This window comes from Tachysurus vachellii, chromosome 1 (assembly GCF_030014155.1).
Source record: "Tachysurus vachellii isolate PV-2020 chromosome 1, HZAU_Pvac_v1, whole genome shotgun sequence".
Classification (NCBI taxonomy): Eukaryota; Metazoa; Chordata; class Actinopteri; order Siluriformes; family Bagridae; genus Tachysurus; species Tachysurus vachellii.
This window is the reverse complement of record NC_083460.1, coordinates 29128698-29151307: the sequence shown is the minus strand read 5'-3', so window position 1 is coordinate 29151307 and position 22610 is coordinate 29128698. Positions and strand designations below refer to the sequence as shown.

At 38.1% G+C, this 22610-nt stretch overlaps 1 protein-coding gene across 1 annotated transcript in view; it reads right to left on the bottom strand.

The window, feature by feature from the left end:
* ttll7 (tubulin tyrosine ligase-like family, member 7) overlaps positions 1-18593 on the bottom strand; it is a 59364-nt gene extending 40771 nt beyond the window's left edge. Inside the window, exons 1-4 of the mRNA XM_060881727.1 lie at positions 18415-18593; positions 3994-4305; positions 3234-3365; positions 1558-1679 (exon numbers count right to left, since the gene is read on the bottom strand). Coding sequence (XP_060737710.1) covers positions 1558-1679; positions 3234-3365; positions 3994-4018 — 279 coding nt within the window. The 5' untranslated portion in view covers positions 4019-4305; positions 18415-18593. The remainder of the gene's footprint in view (positions 1-1557; positions 1680-3233; positions 3366-3993; positions 4306-18414) is intronic.
* Between the last annotated feature and the right edge of the window lie 4017 nt (positions 18594-22610).

Below are 22610 nucleotides of genomic sequence, written 5' to 3'. Positions count from 1 at the left end.
AGTGTAGGTAGTGACAGATGAATGTATTGCTTTGAAAACAACAAGAGGAAAAAGGAAAGGAGTATGAAAAGTGGGCTTTTCTGTATTCTGCAAGCAAATGAGGCTGAACAGGGCCATTAATTAGGACCATATGAACTGCAGCTTGACAGCAAAGTTTCTGAGCAAATCACTGGGAAGGACGAGTGGAAAAAAAAAACAAGCGTTTCAGTGAGTGTAAAAGGAATATGTGATTATCTGGATGGGACAGCCATAAGGAGGAAGAAGATCAACAACATGGTGACATGAGAGAGGATGTCATACATGCGAAAATCCAGAAAGATTCAATAGTGTACATTTAAAACTGAAATCATTTTGAATGAAACATTCTGTACAATAAGGTCTAATCCTGGAGGTCACCAGCCAAAGGAAAAGGTGCTGATTAGTACCAGTTTTTCTAAGAGTGTGTATTGTTGTTTCAGAAAACATTAACAGAACCTACATATGACAGCAGTTCACGCTACTTCTACATCAAATAGGGTTGTTTCAAAATGCACAAAATAACATTAAGTAGCTTTCTACCTGAGGTTAGGAAGGAATAGATCATGACAGGGCCTGCTTTTACCAGAAAACAATCCATGATGATTTTGTGTGATACGACAAACCACCAGGATTGTTGCTTTCCTACAACAGCATATCCTACGTTTTATTTTTCTTGTAGCTATGTTCATTTGATGCTATGGGATATCTGTGAGACAAATTAGATTCTGTTATCACTTGTGTTATTTCAATTTTCTCTCCAATTATTCGCAGACGCCCGAGACTCCTTCCATAAATGGCCATATCAAGGATTATTCATATTTCTGTCTGTAATAGAGGCATGCTGTTTAAATTTGTCTATTAGCCTTATATGTAGACTGTTCGCCACACGTCCCTATTACTACAGAAATATATTGAACGTTTATTTTATTAGAATCAGATTATTATTTAAATTAAAGCCTGTCAGGACCATAATGTTACAGAAAATTATCTGCGCCATCTGAACAGTCAAATTCTGGAATTCAGCATCATTCTGATAGAAACCACAATAAATAAGCAGCAGAGTATGAACAATTTGTTCGTACCGTATGTCAATAAAACAAAGCCTGTCAAAGGATATAATTGACTTTACCACAAACATGTGCTACAGAATGAATAAATCAATCAAGATTTTTTATTAACATGAAGGAAAAGGAGGTATGCTCAGGCCCATATGTGCTCCTGCCACTCAGAGCAGTGTTAAGGCTGGGTTTAGACTGACTGGCACATGGATATGGCAGGCTGACAGCGGGGAGAGTGGAGAAAGTTGGAAGCGTTGGCAGAGCCAGACACATCATTCTATGTTTCTTTCCACACACACCCCAGAAATGGAGGAGCCTGAGGCCCTTATGCCTGACTACACACACACACACACACACACACACACACACACACACAGAAAGACTACATGCTTCCTTCAATGACCTTCACCGTATTACTGACTGCCTGTCGCTAGCTCGGTGTTGCAACCTGATGTGTGGATGTGGGTGAATGGCACTGCACCTGGTAGTTCCTGAGCTCTGCGATTTTCTCATGCTGTACAGCCGAGTCGTTCCAGATGAGGTTAGCTGTTTCGTCCTCGTCTCTGGTTTTGTGGAAAGCCATCTCCCCAACAACAATACGAACTGGAAATAAAAAAGGAAATTACAGTGGGCATAGATCACAATACTAAGCTTGTAGATACTATAGAATTTAAGTCAAAATAACACATTGCAAATATGGATCTAAGGGTTTAAAATTGACCATTGACAAATATGTGGAATTTGTGAGTTTGCTTTTTGTTGCATTTCGCCACGCACACACACACACATGCACACACGCACACGCGCACACACACAAGCATGCATTTATTCTGAATACAAATCAGGCAAATAAAATGATTTATTTTCATATTGCTAATGACAAATAAAATGGAAAAAACTGCTTATTTAAATAACTGATATATTTTCTTTACTCTAAATCTATTGTTTAATCCCCATGCTATAAAAATGACTTTACTCGTGTTAGTGGAAAATCTTTTGCTGAGTACGTATATGTACTAAAATGCTCCTAAAGACTATAACCTTATTCCAGTACTTTGTACTACTGTGATGTTTCTATTATGTAAATACTAATAAACTAATAAACTGTTTCCTGTAATTGGATGGCACTGAAGTAGATGTGTAAGTGACTATGACCGAAGACGCAACCGAAGAGAGCATTAGATGAAAACTGTATTCACCAGCAGTGCACTAAGTGGTACACAGCCTCCAGAAATGCCTTTTTTAAACAGATAAATGAACAAACAGTAATGTATTTAATTCCAAAGGGTAGCTGAACATTTCAAATAGGTACAAATTTGTACATTATACCAATGACTATTCATTATTAAGCCACTAAAGTAAAATTTAATGAAGCAGGATATTAGTTATTTCTACAGTCCATTAAAATCTATGTTACATCTAATGTTGTGTGATGACTTTCTTGCTTCATTTCCAATTGGTTATAGCAACTAAAGTGTAAAGCCCAGAAGTGTTAATGCAACAACCTGGTGATGACGTGATCTCTCAAATATAACCGTTATTTAGCTGATAAACCTCATTTTGTCATTATCATTAGACAAGAGCACTTTAAAGTCCAATTAGTGCTGTGTTTCGAGATGTGATAATGCTGATGGGTGAATTTCTGTTTGTTTTGCTTGCAGCGTGTTAAAGGAAACAGCCACAGTGAGGCCTGTGAGAAGGACACTAATGTGACATGGTATGGTAATAACTTACTCAAGCAAAGTCCTAATTAATGGCCCTGTTCAGCCTCATTTCCTTAAAGAATGAGGAAACTAAGTGGTAAATACACAGAATGGCAGCGTGATCACTTTTTTACGCTGTTGGGGCTGCAGAAAATTCGCCAAAGTGATTCCTAATTCTGAAAATTCTTTCAAAATAGAAAGAACTACCATTGGCTGCCTTTAACCAGTTAGCTGTAAAGTCATCGGAACAGCGGCACATCTTTTGTTTGTGAAGGCCAGCCATAGCTGTGAAAGGAGGCAGGGAGAATAAAAAAGTACTGTGCATCTGTTCAGCATGTAAATTAGTTCGTTAGCAACCATTTTACCTTTTTGATCAGGTAATTCAAGTTGAAATACGTGTGATCCACAGCAAGGAATGCAGCAAGTTTCAATAGTGCTGGCTGGGAGTTCTTACCGATCTCATATTTTGTTCCTGCCGCGTTGGCAGTGATGATTCCCTTCTTCTTCTTAGTGCGCACTTTCCTCTTTACACCATTCTGATTGGACAGCGCAGTTGGCAAGTTCACGGGGGACGACTTTTGATCATCTATGAAAACATGAGAACATTAGTGAGTTTCGCTTCTTTACACATGCACCCAACTCATTTACTGACATGAGATGTTATCAGGCGTATCACGACAAATATCTCCTGAAATATTTACTATTAGCCATAAGTCATGTCTAATACCTCATAGACATCAAGGAAGGTAGTAAGATTTTTGACATAGAATGATGCGTTTTCATTACATTACGTAAGCTAAAGCCGTTTCATTTATCATTTTTTTATTTTTTTTTATCACTTTTAATTTCAATTTATTTTTCTGTTTTGACATTTAACACAGACGTTTGATTGACATGTTCAATGGTGATAAATGGCTATTCTAAGAGTGGCATACAGTCAACAAAAAAATGACAATTAATTCATTACTTGCAGTGTTTTTACAATTAGATTATTTTGCTATTAATTAAAATTTTATAATTGGAACAAACCTAATTATGAGACAAAGGTATCATTAACAGACTTGGTATTTATGTGTGTGATAAATTACTCTGATTTAATCACATTTATGACATTCTAGTGCAAGTATATGTAATGTTTTATAGAGCTATATGTTAAATGATATGCTGAATGTTACTGCACATATTTAAGGAGTTTCTTATATGCTGATATTCACCTCCATCATTGGGGAGTGATGGCATGTCAGGGATGTGTGGACCAGACGTTTCCTCCGCCAGGCCTCTGGGACTTGCCAGCGAAGCCTGATGCAACTTTCCACAGATCTACTTTGTCTTTCCTGTCTGTGTGGCGTTGTGAGCAGCAGACTGTCCGTTCATCGGCCTTTACCTTCCCTCCTGGATCTGGTTCTCTCTTTCTCAGTAATAGGGTGGAGAGGGAAGGGGGTGGAGGAAGGGAAGGGGGACGTCTTCTCCCAAAAAATGTAACCACAGTGCATTTATGTGGATGGATAGATGACTGGACAAGTTGCCTATTGAGAGAGTAGGAAATAAAGTGTGTGTGAGACGGAGTGAGAGAAAGAGAGACAGACAGACAGACAGACAGACTGTCAGGGCTAAAGGTGGGTGGCAATTGCATTGCTCAAACTGTTCTAATACATATCAGTCAGCCTGACAAGAGCAGTTTCGCTTGGCTGATCACCCTCTAACATCTGAGTGAGGATTTCGGCAGTTGTTAAAAGCAGATGACAACGTTCTGTCTTCTGTCAATCTGATAAAACATTAATGCAGCTGTCTAATTAACAGCTTCTGGTTTTGCTTTTTTAAACATTTAACATTGCAATCAGTGTCATGAATCATAAGGTCTTGGATGACAAGTTGTCCATCTGTGTATCTCAGTACTTTTGACCTGATTGGCTACTTCTGACTGGTTATTGTGTGTGATGCATTTACTGGTCGACCCTGACCTCTTGTGGTTCATTTGTGAAGCACAGCTGAGTACATGTTCAAGCGCGGCTGAGTGCAAAAATTAAATACCCTTACTTCAAAATACTGAAACATTTTATGTCAGTCATGTTTTACAGATTCTTCTCTTTCGGTGTCAGAAGTAACAGAAATAGAGTAGGTAAACTGTTCCTGTCCTGATCGGTTTCTTTTATTTCTGAATGATGAAATTATGATCCTCCTCTTTTCAAAAATGAAATTCAGGTCCTATACTAAATAAATCAGCTGTTACAGGGGAAACACTAACATACACCAGCCATCATTATGTGAACACCTGACCATCCTTTCCACTTGTAGTCCATCATGTAACAATCCCTGGGAAAGGCTTTCCACAAGATTTTGAAGCAGTATGTATGGTGGCTTAGTGTTTAACACGTTTTTCTCATGTTTGCCGCTGCTAGGGTATAAATTCCACCTTTTGCTTTGGCCTTTCCATGTACTTCAAGTGCTTCAGGGGTTTTGTCCTGATACTTCAGTTTCCCACAATCTTAAGACGTGTTGTAGGCTGATTGGAATCTCTAAATTGTTAGTAGTTTGTGAATGTTAGTGTGTAGAGATTGTGCCCTGCAAAGGGATAATCCCCTGAGTCACAAGATCATCAGTAAGATCATGCGCTAATGGTGGGCGAGGTTGGTGTTCCAATTCTACCAAAGTTGTTCAGTGCAGGTCGCTTGAGTTTTCCACTGCAACCTATAATTGACCATGTCTTCATGGGCCTGCGCTTAGTGCACAGCGTCACCAACAGGCTGGAACAGGTTTGCACCTCTTTGTTCCAGTGAAGGGAAACTGTACTGCTACAGCACACAATTAAAGACATTAATGAGAATTGTGTTCCTCCAACTTTGCGGAAACCGTTTGAAGAAGACCCACATATAGGTGTGATGGTCAAGTATCCACGTCATAGAGGTGACACTATAATAGCTCTAAATCTAAAACCTTATTTGAAAACCTGAAAAATGAAAAGCTTAATCAGCTATTTTTGATACTTTTCCAGCAAACATCAAAAATTATACACTACACTGAGTGCTGTTTAAAATTTTAAACATAATCCTCCTGTCACTGAACTGAGAGAAACCAGACAGAAGGTCACAGAAAGGCTGAGGAAGCGCAGCCGTCCCTAAAGCACTGTACTATGTGCTGTGATCTGTGGCATAATTTGTTCACTCAGCAAATACTATTAACTTTGTGAAGCTGTATCTATTAAACACTTCTTTCTCACTCACTCACACACCACCACCACCAAGCCTAAGCCCTAAGCTCCCTCCCCATATGCAACCCTGCTTCCCGCAGCCCCCCTTCCTCAATCCCAGGCAATGCTCATTCAGCATAAAAAGCTTTCTAGAGGAACCCAGGCCTACCTGACAGATATTCAATACTGTGCTCTCTACAGTGCTGTGTCTGTGTTCGATCGATTAAAAAGAATTACGTGTTATGGCAAAAGCTCATAGGGCTAAATAAAGGCTAGCTTCCTACTTAGGAAGTTACATGGGCATCTATATCCTCTCCTTTATTTTGTATTTAAATATTACTACTGCTGCTATTTCATTAGTCATACTATTAAAAGATGGGCACTTTACTTCCAAAACTAACCAATGAAGTGTGACGAAATAGTCATTTATTTTAAGCCAAGAACCGCTTGAATGCAAGTGTTTCTCTGAAAGCCAGTTTCTCTCTTGTGATGCTGTAGATAGACACAAAAGAATCGTATGGGGCACATAGTAAGTGATCTACAAAGAGCCCAGTGTTGAAGCAATCGCTGTAACACAGCCTGGACAACCGGTGTCCTGTTCACAATGAAAACAAAGCTGTAATGTCGATGATCATAGAACGTTAAATTAGTCATGATAACAAACGCACATTTGTCTGGACGGCGTGTCAAGAACCAGCTTCCACAGCCACTAGCAGATTTAGGAACTAAACACATATATATTTAAAAGATATATATAAGATAACCTGTACTGCTTAGAAATACACACTATATTGAAAAGCATGAGGAAATATTACTGCTGTAAAACATTCTTTGGCCATGATATATTTGAAAAGCACGGTCATACATATGCTAGGTAAAGTAGACTTAGAGTTAAGGTTTAATGTTTACATTCATATAGACTATAGCCCTATTCGGACGGGATTAGTTTTACATGGGGACGTTGGGGTAAAGTAATTATTACCAGAGCTTCTCTGTGATTTTAGTCCCGTCCGAATGTGCCATCTCGGTAATCATTACGGACAATGTCAGTAAAGATTACGCCGACTTTTACCTTCTGTAAAAAGGTCCGGAAAAATTACCTCAGGTAATACTAATCCTGTCCGAATAGACCCGCTGTAAATATCTCCGGTAAAATTCCGTCATTTCCTGTTTAAAAGTAGTTTTTGGCGCTTAACTCTTTTTACCAGTACTTTGGCGTTCCATTCCAAATCAACTTTCTGGACTAGTCAGGACATCGTTGGCTTTTAGTGTGAGACATTTATACCTCTGTTGGAATAAACTTACACAGAATTTAAGTGGAAATATTATACTTCGAGTTTAGCTGCTTATTAACAAGTACTTGGGAACAAATACTTGACATGACAGTGAAATCCAATGTTAAACATAAGCGCATCAAAACTGGTGGAAATTCCATCTTTTGCCCTCTGGTTAAATAGAGTTAGGTTTAAAAAGCAGTCCAGCAGTTATTTATGCACCTTTAAGAATTCGTTATTCACAAAATGCCATAATCAATGGATCTGATTTATGATGACTCTGTCTTGTTAAAATGCCATATCATCACAGTCATAGAACCAGCAATGATGAGCACTTCTACGAAGAGGAACAGGATCTCTACCGAATCGTAATGCTGACTGGAGATGCCACAAAACCATTTAGTATAAGACGCAAAAATTTCTGTATCATTATCAACAGCAAGGCTTGTGAAACGTCAGTAATACAAAAAACATCCATATAAACTCATTAACCATTTGCACGCCTGCACATTCATGCCATCAATCCATAATGTGGAGGAAGCATAACGCATGCAGATTCCGATTGAGAGCTTCTGTTTACAGTAAACACCAGAAGTAAACACCAGAATTAACAAAAGTGTCATTTCTGAGACTGGGACTTTAACAGCAGCATGGCTGTTAGTGCCAGGGAGGCTGGCTTGAGATTTCAGAAACTGCTGATCTGAGATTTTCACGCACAACAGTCTCTAGAGTTTACACACAATGGTGTGGGGAAAAACACACACGCATAGCAATCGACAGTTCTGAAGAAGTAAACGATCTTGTGATGAGAACAGTCAGAGGTTTTCGGTCTGACCTTTTTTGAGGTTTTCTAAAAAAAAAAAAAAAAACTAAAAAAAAACTTGGTACAACTGAGAAACAGAAAAGCATTTCAGAATGCAAAACATACAGAACCTTGTGGTGCTTTAACAGCAGAAGACCACATCGGTTCTACTCCTGTAGAAAATGTTGTACCTTTGTACAAAAATGTTTTGATGAACTGATATTTGGCATTTTGTTTCTCTTACCAGATATGTTATAGCAACTATAAACAGTTGTTCCCTCAATAGCCTAGGGCTGGGCGATATGGCTGAAAACTGTATCATGATATCAGAGTTTCATATCGGTCGATATCGATAATTATTGATATTTTTTATGACCCATTTAAAATAAGAACCAGGAGAAAAATATATTACATTTAAACATTTTTATTTTAAACTTAACCTTCCTCTGATCATAATCCCCTCAGTTATTAAGACAGAAATGTCAACAACAATGGAAAACTCAAATAATTATAATGTAAACATAAGTCTAAAGTCACAATGAATCCTAAAGTCACAATGAATCTTATGATTCCTGTGGGTGTTGCAGCTACAGATGTTGTTGGTTGAATACGGCTGTGCTCCAAAGGGTGAGCGTGGCTAAGGTGGTAAATCAAGTTCATGGTATTACCAGTCTTGGTGGGGACGACGGTCTTGCATAATTTGCAGACGACATTGGTCTGACTACGGTCAGACTTATAATATCCAAAAAACTGCCATACTGGCGAGCTGACTTTTCCTCTTTTATTTACAATTTCACAGCCTGGACAACCGGTGTCCTGTTCACAATGAAAACAAAGCTGTAATGTCGATGATCATAGAACGTTAAATTAGTCATGATAACAAACGCACATTTGTCTGGACGGCGTGTCAAGAACCAGCTTCCACAGCCACTAGCAGATTTAGGAACTAAACACATATATATTTAAAAGATATATATAAGATAACCTGTACTGCTTAGAAATACACACTATATTGAAAAGCATGAGGAAATATTACTGCTGTAAAACATTCTTTGGCCATGATATATTTGAAAAGCACGGTCATACATATGCTAGGTAAAGTAGACTTAGAGTTAAGGTTTAATGTTTACATTCATATAGACTATAGCCCTATTCGGACGGGATTTGTTTTACGTGGGGACGTTGGGGTAAAGTAATTATTACCAGAGCTTCTCTGTGATTTTAGTCCCGTCCGAATGTGCCATCTCGGTAATCATTACGGACAATGTCAGTAAAGATTACGGCGACTTTTACCTTCTGTAAAAAGGTCCGGAAAAATTACCTCAGGTAATACTAATCCTGTCCGAATAGACCCGCTGTAAATATCTCCGGTAAAATTCCGTCATTTCCTGTTTAAAAGTAGTTTTTGGCGCTTAACTCTTTTTACCAGTACTTTGGCGTTCCATTCCAAATCAACTTTCTGGACTAGTCAGGACATCGTTGGCTTTTAGTGTGAGACATTTATACCTCTGTTGGAATAAACTTACACAGAATTTAAGTGGAAATATTATACTTCGAGTTTAGCTGCTTATTAACAAGTACTTGGGAACAAATACTTGACATGACAGTGAAATCCAATGTTAAACATAAGCGCATCAAAACTGGTGGAAATTCCATCTTTTGCCCTCTGGTTAAATAGAGTTAGGTTTAAAAAGCAGTCCAGCAGTTATTTATGCACCTTTAAGAATTCGTTATTCACAAAATGCCATAATCAATGGATCTGATTTATGATGACTCTGTCTTGTTAAAATGCCATATCATCACAGTCATAGAACCAGCAATGATGAGCACTTCTACGAAGAGGAACAGGATCTCTACCGAATCGTAATGCTGACTGGAGATGCCACAAAACCATTTAGTATAAGACGCAAAAATTTCTGTATCATTATCAACAGCAAGGCTTGTGAAACGTCAGTAATACAAAAAACATCCATATAAACTCATTAACCATTTGCACGCCTGCACATTCAATGCCATCAATCCATAATGTGGAGGAAGCATAACGCATGCAGATTCCGATTGAGAGCTTCTGTTTACAGTAAACACCAGAAGTAAACACCAGAATTAACAAAAGTGTCATTTCTGAGACTGGGACTTTAACAGCAGCATGGCTGTTAGTGCCAGGGAGGCTGGCTTGAGATTTCAGAAACTGCTGATCTGAGATTTTCACGCACAACAGTCTCTAGAGTTTACACACAATGGTGTGGGGAAAAACACACACGCATAGCAATCGACAGTTCTGAAGAAGTAAACGATCTTGTGATGAGAACAGTCAGAGGTTTTCGGTCTGACCTTTTTTGAGGTTTTCTAAAAAAAAAAAAAAAAACTAAAAAAAAACTTGCAAAACATACAGAACCTTGTGGTGCTTTAACAGCAGAAGACCACATCGGTTCTACTCCTGTAGAAAATGTTGTACCTTTGTACAAAAATGTTTTGATGAACTGATATTTGGCATTTTGTTCCTCTTACCAGATATGTTATAGCAACTATAAACAGTTGTTCCCTCAATAGCCTAGGGCTGGGCGATATGGCTGAAAACTGTATCATGATATCAGTGTTTCATATCGGTCGATATCGATAATTATTGATATTTTTTATGACCCATTTAAAATAAGAACCAGGAGAAAAATATATTACATTTAAACATTTTTATTTTAAACTTAACCTTCCTCTGATCATAATCCCCTCAGTTATTAAGACAGAAATGTCAACAACAATGGAAAACTCAAATAATTATAATGTAAACATAAGTCTAAAGTCACAATGAATCCTAAAGTCACAATGAATCCTATGATTCCTGTGGGTGTTGCAGCTACAGATGTTGTTGGTTGAATACGGCTGTGCTCCAAAGGGTGAGCGTGGCTAAGGTGGTAAATCAAGTTCATGGTATTACCAGTCTTGGTGGGGACGACGGTCTTGCATAATTTGCAGACGACATTGGTCTGACTACGGTCAGACTTATAATATCCAAAAAACTGCCATACTGGCGAGCTGACTTTTCCTCTTTTATTTACAATTTCCTCGCTCGCTGAGGCGCTCATTTTCTGCTTATCAGTCGCCGGTTACTGAAGAGGAATCCAGCAGATCTGCACGAGACAACGATATAGCGCAACCAAACGTGATACTGTTACATGATTGGCTGTTAGCGTGTCACTCCCTACGTTGCTAGGTTACCAGAGAGTGAGTGCCTTTGTTAATGCAACCAAAATTGCTTCGCAACCTCTGTTTTCTTCCAACTTATAAAGAATCGAACACATTTTTTCGAACACATTTTTTATTGATATCGATCACGTGTCTATCACGATACATATCGTTATCGTTTTATCGCCCAGCCCTACAATAGCCCCCTTTTTTTTTACTTACATCTCCATTACATTTCCAGCATTTAGCAGACACTTATCTATAGCGACTTACATTTAATCACATTTTATACAACTGAGCAATTGAGGGATAAGAGCCTTGCTGGGACCTGGGACTTGAACTCACAACTTTCGATCATTATTCCAACGCCTTAATCACTAATCTACCACAGCCCACAGTTCTCTAAAAACATTTGCTTCTCAAAACATAGTTCCAAAAGAAACGGAAAGCAACTATATTTCCTGTGACCAGTTCTCTCACTAGTCCTCTTAAAATGTTCAATAAATCTTTCTCTCTTTCTTGCATCACTCAATGGTACTTTTTCTAATTAAATGCTAACTGCATTGCACATGATCTGCATAATGGCAACAGATCAACTCTAATCTCATATAATTTAAGTGTTAAATTTACAGCTCCTTAGCATTGGGGCAGTCTCTATCATCAATTGTACGTTTTATTTGTTAAATAGAGGTACATTTTAAAATTGTTTATTTTTTTTTTCATTTAATTTTGGCAGAAGTGTTACTGCAGAAGTGATACAGTGGCAAGAAAAAGAATGTGAACCTGTTGGAATAAACTGCAAATAAATTTTCTGCAGTAATTTGCCATAAAATGTCATCTGATCCTCATCTAATTCACAACAATAGACAAACACAATGTGCTTAAGCTGATAATACACAAACGATTCGATTTTTCTTGTGTTTTTATTAAACAGACACATTAAACCTTCACAGTGCTTGAACCCAAAGAGAGTGAACCCGTAGACTAATTACTTCAAAAAATGCTTATTTATGTTTGTTAAAAGTGATATCCATAAGGACGGAATGGATACATAACAATCTCCATCAGTCAAACAAAATCCATCAGTCAACAGTGCTACTCTTCCTAGAAGTGGGCTCCCAGCCAAGATGACGCAAGGCAGAATCCTCAATGAGGTAAAAGAAGAACCCTCGAGTAACAGCTAAGGCTTGAAGACATCACTGGAACTGGCAAACATCTCTGATCATGAGTCTACCATATCTACCATATCTCTGATCATGAGTCTACCTTTGAACAAGCAGGGTGTCTACAGCAAAACACCACAGAGGACGCCACTGCTCTCCCCATAAAAACATTGCTGCATGCCTTAGAGAGCACATCAGCTATCCACAGTGCTACTGGGTAAATGTTCTAAGGACTGATGAAACAAAAGCTACCATACCACTTTTTCTCTTCCGATCCGATACCGGCGTTTGCCAGTATCGGCCGATACCGATCCGATATCTGTGTTCTTTTCTACCTTTAAAACTAAAGAATGTATACAACTCGCTTAGTTATTAAGTTATTAAGACAAAAATGCCAATTACTGGATGAAAAATGAAAACACAAGAAACCTGAAAAAAGTATTACTGCAGTAGCAAACAGTACTTTTAACAATTAGTGGTATAACAATCTAAACAATATATACTGCAATTATTAAATGAAATTATTTTCTGAAGAAAAGGCAATATTTTAAAGTCTTAAATTAGAACTCTTGAAACACAATGCAAAATGTATTAAACAGAAACCCTGCACCCAAATGAGCGACATGTTTAACGCGCTGAGGTAAATGGAAAGGGTGCCTGCTAAACTTGCCTGTCTGTCGCAGGCGGTTGTGCAACATATTTCCTATAAAATTTATTATATTTATTTTCATTAATGCAGTTTAATATATAAGTGTATTTATATTATAAGTTTAAGCAATAGTGTATGATGTTTGCTGTTCATTAATCAACCACCACAGTCATGGGCGGCGGAAGCAAATAAAAAGTGGGCGTGTCCTGTCCCACCCACATATAATGGTTCTGACGCCCATGGATTTCAGGAAGCAGGAGCGTGGTCAATGCTGTAGGTAAAACGCGGAATGGAGTTTAATTTATTAGGGCATTCCTCAAGCAGAATGTATTCGACTGGCGGTGCTCTGAAAAGTAATAAAAAAAATACATATGCGCTGAATAGAGACGGTAAAAGTGGGTGGGTGCAATATTATTGGTCTTAAAAAGTGGGTGTGTCCTGTCCCACCCACATATAATGGTTCCGACGCACCACCGATACCCGATCCACTCAAAATGCTTGGATCGGCGCCAGATACCGATCCGAAATATAGGATCGGTATATCCCTAACAAAAGTTGAATCGTTTCAAAAAGGACACAGCTTTCCAACATCACATCATCCCACTGGTGAAGTGTGTAGGAGGGAACATCATGATTTGGGCTTGTTCACTGCCTCGGGGCCTGGACCACTTCCATCTTTGAGGGGAAAATGAATTCCCTAGTTTACCAAAATATCCTACAGGATAATCTCAGGGTGGCCATCTGCCAGCTGAAGCTTAGTACAAGTTAGGTGATGCAGCAAGACAATGACCCTAAGCATCGGAGTAAATCCACCACAGACTTAGTTCTGGCTTCAAAAAAAGAAATTGTGCCTAAACCTTGTGCAGGTCTAATCCAGAGCTACCAAAAGTGCTTGCTTGAAGTCCTTGTTGCTTAAGAAGGGTCGACCAGCTATTAACTCCAAGGGTGCACTTACTTTTTCCTCCTGCACCGTGAATGTTTAATGGGTGTGTTCAATAAAGTCACAAGAAATATGTTACCACAAGACCTTTTTAACATTTGAAACTAAACTGACCAAAGATAAAGGACTATGAACTATTTTAAAATGCAAGAAAAAGGAAGTGTTTATAGCAATTATTGTCAATCCATAATCACAGTCCATGTTTCATAAACATCCTACCAGCCATGGCACAGATAATGTAGTAGAAAATAACAGAAAAAGAAATGTCCTTGAACAACACACAGTCATGACCGGGCCCAGTCTGTTTAGTGTAGAGGAAACAACAGAGATGTGTGATTATTTTACAGTCGCTTTTGCTCAAATTAAACACAGCTACAAAGATGTTTAAAGTGGATCCAGGAAGCAGCATTAAGTGTGGTCTACGTGCGAGAAGGTCCATCCATCACAGCCTGACACATACACAATGATTGAAAAAGCATAGTGCTTTTTTTGATGAAGATATAAGAACAGTTGACGCTTTACTGACACATTCACCTGAAAAAGGAAACCCATCCACCAGTTTGTCTGTAGACAATCAAGAAAGAGTTTCCTTTGTATGCAAATCATTAACGCACTGGCAGAGATCGTGTGTCAGAGGTATCAGCACTTACTAAATTTCTGTGTAGGAGGATATGTACTTTACTCAAGTGTTACTGGAAGTAAATACTTTTACTCAAGTACATTTGCAAGACTATAATATTTACTCAAAGTACTAATCAAGTAGTACAACGTATTACTCAAGTGCCCAGAGTTTACCACATATACACATCTTTCATATTAGTTTACTGTAGTTTACAGCATTTGACAAACATCCTTATCCAGAGTGACTTAGACTTATCAAATCTTTTATATATAACTGAGCAGATGAGGGTTAGGGCCTTGCTCATGGGTCCAGCATTTGCAGTTTGGCACTGCTGGTATTTGAACTCACAAGCTTCCAAACGGTAGTTCAACATTTTAACCACTGGGATACCACTAATTCGTAGAAGAGATACCTATAGAAAGCATGTACAGGTTCTTTGTTGCCCCTCTAGGAAACCCCTTAAAGCGTTTGTGTAGCGCTTCCCTACCAGAAACGGTTCAGAGTAAGACCTTGTTGGGAAGAGGACTTGACAACCTGGCAAAGTCATCTAATGTGTCCTGTCTAACTTTGTCAGGGATTGCTGGAAGAATAAGAATTTCATTGTATCGTGTAAATGATTGTCTTCTACACATATGACAATCAGCTCTTGAATATTGAAATGTTTCTTTGTATAGGAAATGCATAATAAGTCATAAACATGCATGCATCCAAATGATATCCAAGTCCCCAGTGATCATGATTATAATAAATGTAGAGTTTCTGGCTAAGCATAACATGGGATATGGGACAAAACCTTTGCCTAGATGTGATGGTTAAGAAATGTATAATGATCTGTGTGTGGCTACCTGGTTATGCGAATAAAATATCCCCTATCTCTGGACATCAATTTTAAAAGTGAAGAGGTTCATCAATGACTCAAACTGAAGAGAAACAGAAACAGAACAAAGATTTAGTTGAATGGGTCTTTTTTATAAAGAGTATATCACTGATTTCACTGCCAACAGATGAAGGGCAGTTGATGGTTTATCTACCCCGGACCAGCTCAAAGAAACTGGCCAGACTCTGTCTCAAAAGAAAATGATATTGTAAAGCTTACACTGCAATAAATCTACAGGCTGCTTTTTGGATCAGTTGATTCTTATTCAAGACCACTTGATGAAATTATTTGAGAAAACTGATCCTTTTTAATATCACTATTTAGTTTCAACATATTCACCATATTTTCAACAATGTTTTCTTAATCCAGGTGGTTTAATCAGGTTTTATAATAACTGCTGAAATGTGATGATGAAATAATAAGTGTGAAAATGCTAAATGTAAATGAGCTTGTCTTTATTTTTTACTAACATTGATCTTTGAATTCAAATCTCACTAATCTAAGCGTTAAAAAAAAGTCTTTTGTCTGTTTCAAAAGTTCAGTATCAGTAAACATTTGTTCCAGCATGCTTTAGCGTAACCCAAGCTGCTCTGTAGCAGGTGAACAGGCAGGTCACTATTGTTTTTTTTTTCCAGACAATCATTACTATTATATATCTCTGGGCTGCAAATTAAGAATCAGATTTTTTCTCATGCTGATTTGGCAAACCGGCGTCACATTGCCCTGATGCGCTCTCTGTTCCAGTCTAGTGTCTGGTCAAATGTATTCACTTTTTGAGCAGATGTTAGCAATGACACATAGTATCATGAAATAACAGCTGCTGGTGGCACACGTTGACAACACAGATTGTGCAAGCCTATGTTCCTAACGATAAATCATTGATCGTCAATGATCTCAACCACCAATCACTGATCACCTTTTGTTCCGAACAACCAATCAATACTCACTGATTGTCTCACCCCACACTTCTTTGTTCTTAGTATTAAATTCACTCTCTCACTCTCACTCATTTTCTACCGCTTACCCGAACTACCTCGGGTCACGGGGAGCCTGTGCCTATCTCAGGCGTCATTGGGCATCAAGGCAGGATACACTCTGGACGGAGTGCCAACCCATCAAAGGGCACACACACTCTCATTCACTCACGCAATCACACACTACGGACAATTTTTCCAGAGATGCCAATCAACCTACCATGCATGTCTTTGGAACGGGGGAGGAAACCGGAGTACGCGGAGGAAACCCCCGAGGCACGGGGAGAACATGCAAACTCCACACACACAAGGCGGAGGCGGGAATCGAACCCCCAACCCTGGAGGTGTGAGTCGAACGTGCTAACCACTAAGCCACCGTGCCCCCCTGTATTAAATTCAATTCTTGTTTATAATTACAAATAATTTAACAACTTCTCCCTAATGATTCTTCATTTTGTCAGCTTACTTTATAGAAATTATGGTATTTTTTTAAATACACATTTTTTTTACTTTCTATTCTGATAAAAGTCAAGTATTCGGATGTAATTAATTTATCTGGGAATTTCCATAAATTAAATGTTCGTGTTCAAAATAATATGCATCAGGACAGCAATAATAACTATGGAAGAAACGATTCTAGGGTTTCTAGTGCGTTGTATTTCCTACAAACGTAGTTTGCATCATGTGGTCATCCCCAGAAATCCAATGTTAAATAATGATAAATTAATAACTGTAAGTAATAATTACAATATAAACTAGAATTAGAATATAAACAATTACATCATTGACAAGTGACAGTGGGCCTGACAGTGTGTATTTATCAACATTTAACATTTAGATATTTAAGGAACTCTCAGTGATACTAGTGAGTTAATATGCATTTATATTATACTGCAGATAAAATAAAAATAAAAATAAAGTAATACTCTATAGTCAAGGTTTTTCTACCCAGACCAAGTACATGGTTGAGTGTCATTTACTTAAGCATACATTTTTACTTTGAGATTTGGGAAGTGTTTAATATCTGGGGATTAGACACCGTTATACATGCTTACGAGGCTAAATGCGGCGGGGAGCAGCAGTCAAAAATGGTTGTTTCTCCCAACACGAGGTAACATCTGTACAATGTGTACCAATGTGTCGGCCTGTAATTTCTGAATGGAGGACAGAGAAAAACACTAACGTGCCCAATCTAGATGAAATAAAATCACAAATAATAATGGACCCCAGGACCCTATGTAAAATGTATTCTGTGCGTTTAAAAGGTTTTTGGAAAGACTTCCATATTCATGTAAAACGTTTGGTTATGCAAATATATACTAATGAAGCAATGACATCATCCGGCGACTTCTAGCCACCTTTATGAGTATGCATCAGCTACTTGCCCCTGAAAACAGTGACAACAATGCTATGGTCACGTCAATGCCCCACCGCAATCCCTACTACAGACGTGTAAATCAAGGTGGGGACGCATTTTTTTGCTGCATAATAACAGTTTTATAGTGAGGATGAAGCCTATAGTTCACCGAGATCATCTTAGTGAAGGAATCCTGTGCCCCAGATTCATACTGCGGATCTGCAAAGTCAAATCTCATGCAAATACACATGCATAAACATGTAAGCCGTTTAGAATCGTGTGCAATTTTAGGTGATGCGTTTGAATACACAGGGCTTTAGTGTTTAGCTCGCGCTGCTATTTCTGCTCAGGTTCTTCAATGGGCGCAGATTTCTCACTATTTGCACTATTATATCCCATAATGCAGTGTGACAGAGACTCGGCTGGGCCGTTAGTGCTCAACACATCTGTTTACAGCTGTACACAACTATAAATTATTATGTGGTTACCGGTATAAGGAGGATAATGTCCGTGAATCAATCAATCAATCCACTGCTTAGCCGGTGAGTTAGCTGCTAGCTAGCAAGTGAAGAATGGGATAAATAACCCTGATAACGTCGTGAGGTTTTACCTGAACACTTGTTCCAGCTTCTCTGCTGCGTCCTTTTCGTTTTCTTTCCTTTTTTATTAAACGCACTGCCGTTTTTTATCAGTATTGTATGTTTTTTTATTCGTTTACAATATAGCTAGCTGTCTACAGTAGTGGAGAATGAACCTGTCGTGTGTCGCCTAGTCAACACAAGCGTATAGTGGGGGGGGGGGGGTTAACGGAGCGGTCCATTCGTCACACAGGGGGATCCGTGTTTATAATAACCATCGCTCAGACACGAAACATACTCTGAGGCTTTGCTAACTGTTTTTCACTACTTACTTTATTTCCTGGTGATATTAATGTTGTTAATATTTATATCTATTAAAGAGAAATATACTATGCACCGACTCCCTTTCCTATAATTAGGACATGGTGCCTTCCACGAGAAAGATTTAGAAATATTTCTAGAAATATAATCTACTTAAATTAGTGAAATATGGCCATTTGTATTCTGGTGTTTTGTTTTGTTTTGTTTTTTTATTTACGTGTGTGTTTCTTTACTTTACATTTTTTGATTTTTTTTAAAAAACAAATGTAACATTTGATTCTAAATAAAAAATATATACAGCAGATATTTATGAATTTTTGTTGCTTGTCATGTACTGTTCTGTTTACCTTGGGAGATTGCATTCTCTTTAGAATCATGTAAGAGTCAAATTTAACAAAATGCAAATGGGCATATGGCCAGTCCTATGTCAAGTCAAGTCAAGAAGCTTTTATTGTCATTTCAAACATATATAGCTGTTGCAGTACACAGTAAAATGAGACGTTTCTACAGGATCATGGTGCTACATAGAACATAGACAGAGCAATAAGGACTCGGTAAGTTGTCCTAGATAAATAAAGTGCTTCTGTGCAACATGGTGCAAACAGTGCAGGACAAGACAAAAAAGACAGAAAGACAAAAGACAGTGCAAACAAAAAATATAAGACAAATACACAAAAGACAATACACAGAAACTGCGCCAGTGTAAATACTGTATGTTCAATCAATATTACGTGTGCAGAAATACCAGAATGAACACAGTATTATAGCAGCAGTTACATGAGATATTGTAAAGTGTTGTGCAAAACAGCAATCGGCTGAAATGTGACAGCATGTGCAAAGAGCACAAAACAGTGTGCATAACAGCATGTAAACAGTTTTGATGGATGTATAATGGAAGAGTGTGTAATTGATGTAGGTCTGTGCAGTCCATACAGTTGATGTGTGTGTGTGTGTGTGTGTTATGCTCTGTACAGTTCAGTTCAGTCCAATTATTAAGGCTTGTGGATGGCTTGTGGAAAGAAATTGTTGCACAGTCTGGTCTTGAGGGCCCGAATGCTTATGTCTATGTCTCTGTGTAGATGAGCTTGACAATATTAATCAACATGTGTCTGAAAAATGGTGTGTTTTCACTTTGTAAATAAATTTATCTGACCGCTCACATGCTATCTCTCGGCCCGATTATGGAGCTATCAATCAATATTCAAGGAGGGTTTTATATGTAACATAGCTACAGGTTCATGCACTTGATTATGGGAATATATTTATTGAGATATTCAGGTTGGATTATGGGAGCCTAGGGCATATTGCTCAGAAATGAGAGAAGCACTCCAACATTCTAAACTTAAGCTGATAGTATGAGTGGTGGAATGAAATTTCACCAAATTTTCAGAGGTAAATGAACCCCAAATCTGCACATATGAAATAAGGAGCAAATAAGATCCATACATGACCCATTCATTCAACGTCAGTGACAGCTTTACATTGGTCATGCAGGATCAATACATAGCATGCACCTGAGAAATACATTGTCTAAGCAAAATATGTGTTATAACACAGATATAACTACAGTAATACATATGATAGGAAAGGATCCGTTATTGCTAAACAATCTACTGCTAAAGTTATATATTTTTTAGAGGCAATGTCAGTGGTGACTGGTGTGATAACAGTGGCTCATAAATGGCACATCATAAGTCTAACTGTTTCATGTACAGATTTGGTTTTGCTTTGCTTTGTTTTGTTTGTACTATACAACTGAAGACATTTGGGTTTGAGATCAAAAAGTCAACATAAATGTCAAATCAGAATGTCAGATTTTTTTCCTGATTTTTAAATGTAGATGTGTTAAACTTACAACATGACACTTTTCGTTCATAAAATATTAATACATGTGATTGACAGGTGTTTATTTTTGACCAGGTGTGCACTATTGAATAGATTTTTTGTTACAATTATTAGCTCCAGCGTCAATTATTATTAGAGTGTGTTCTCTAGGTTTGAGCCCTGGGCTTCACCTGTAAAATCTGCATTTGTTGTTAAAAACAATGAACTAATATGAAGATCAGAGAGCTGACTATAGAAAAGCAAACCATTATGATGCTGAGAAAAGAGAGGGTCAGTCATTTTACAAACATTGGGCATAGTCAATAAAACCGTTTGAAATCTCCTGACAAAGAAAGAAAGCACTGGTGTACTTAAATCCAGATATTGGATTTAACAATACGTCAGCCAAGAAAGGCAAAAGCAGTTGAGGACAGAAACCTTTTGAGAGCTGTGAGGAAAACCCCAAACACCGCAATCAGTGACAGCAGCAACAAGCTCCACAGGGCAGGGGTGAGTGTATTACACTTCAGAAAAGGCTTCAATAGCAGAAACATAGCGGCCATACTACAAGACACAAACCCCCCAATTGGCAGAAATTCAAATATGAGCCATAAAGTCGTTAAATCCAGATTAACCTTTACCAATGTGATGAAAAGGCCAAACTGTGGTGAATGAAAATCTACTTATGATCTACAATTTAGAAGCTTATTGGTCATGGCTTGTTCCTGCATGGCTGCTTCTGCTTCTACATGACTGTGTGGCTTATCAAGACTGATAAACTGATGCAACACTTGCCTCCATACACCAAAGTAGATTTCCATACGTTTGTAATTGTTAGTAATAATAAACTTGGTATATACTCACTAGACACTCCATTAGGATCACCAGTATTCACACATGTAATTATGAAACAAGCTAATGACATGTCATAAAAGCATACAGATCTACTGTAGCACAAGAGCTTCAGTTAAAGTCCATATCAGACTTCAGAATGGGGAAAAAAGTGACTTCATTTACTTTGACCTTTGAGTATTTTACAAACTGCTGATCTGATTGTTAAATGTTTCGTGACCAGGCAGGAGTTTAACATTGCATTTTAATGAGAACATTGCCCAAGCATGGAATATGCAAGTATCTGTAGACATCACAAACTTCTTAAACACATAGCTAATGTTATAATTACTCAGTCAACTATTTGTATTAACTATTCTAACACAGAAACGCAGTTAGGCTGTGTGGATCTTAATTAACATGCATGTGAAATTTCATGAGGACATAAAAGACCACGTATGAATGCAATACCTATTGCAATGATTTTTTTTTTTTTTTTTACAAACAAGGCAGTTCCATTTTGTGTTTCAATCCTGAACCCAGGTTAATGTCCATGTTAAGGTTCCGTAAATGTTCCCACTGTGTCCAAATTTCTACTACCTACCTACTACCTTCCAAAGGTTTTGTAGGGTGTATTGATATCCATCAAAACTCTTTACATGCTGGTTTGCACACTGTTTTGTGCTCTTTGCACATACTGTCTCACGTTTCAATATCTCTTTACAATATCTCATGTAACTGCTGCTATAATACTGTGTTCATTCCGGTATTTCTGCACACGTAATATTCATTGAACATACAGTATTTACACTGCCGCTGTTTCTGCTTATTGTCATTTGTGTATTGTCTTTTGTGTGATGTCTTGTATTGTTTGTCTTTCTGTCTTTTTGTCTTGTTCTCACTGTTTGCACCATGTTGCACAGATGCACTTTATTTATCTAGGACTAACTTACTAAGTCCTTATAGCTCTGTATTTGTTCTATGTAGCACCATGATCCTGGAGAAACGTTGTCTCATTTCACTGTGTACTGCAACAGCTATATATGTTTGAAATGACAATAAAAGCTTCTTGACTTGACTTGACGTGACGTGACGTAACGTAACGTGACGTGTCTTGACTTGACTTGACGTGACGTGACGTGACGTGACTTGACTCGACTCGACTTGACATGACTTTACTTGACGTGACTCGACTTGACTCGACTCGACTTGACTATTCCTGTACAACCTCTAATGTTCCCAGGACAGACTC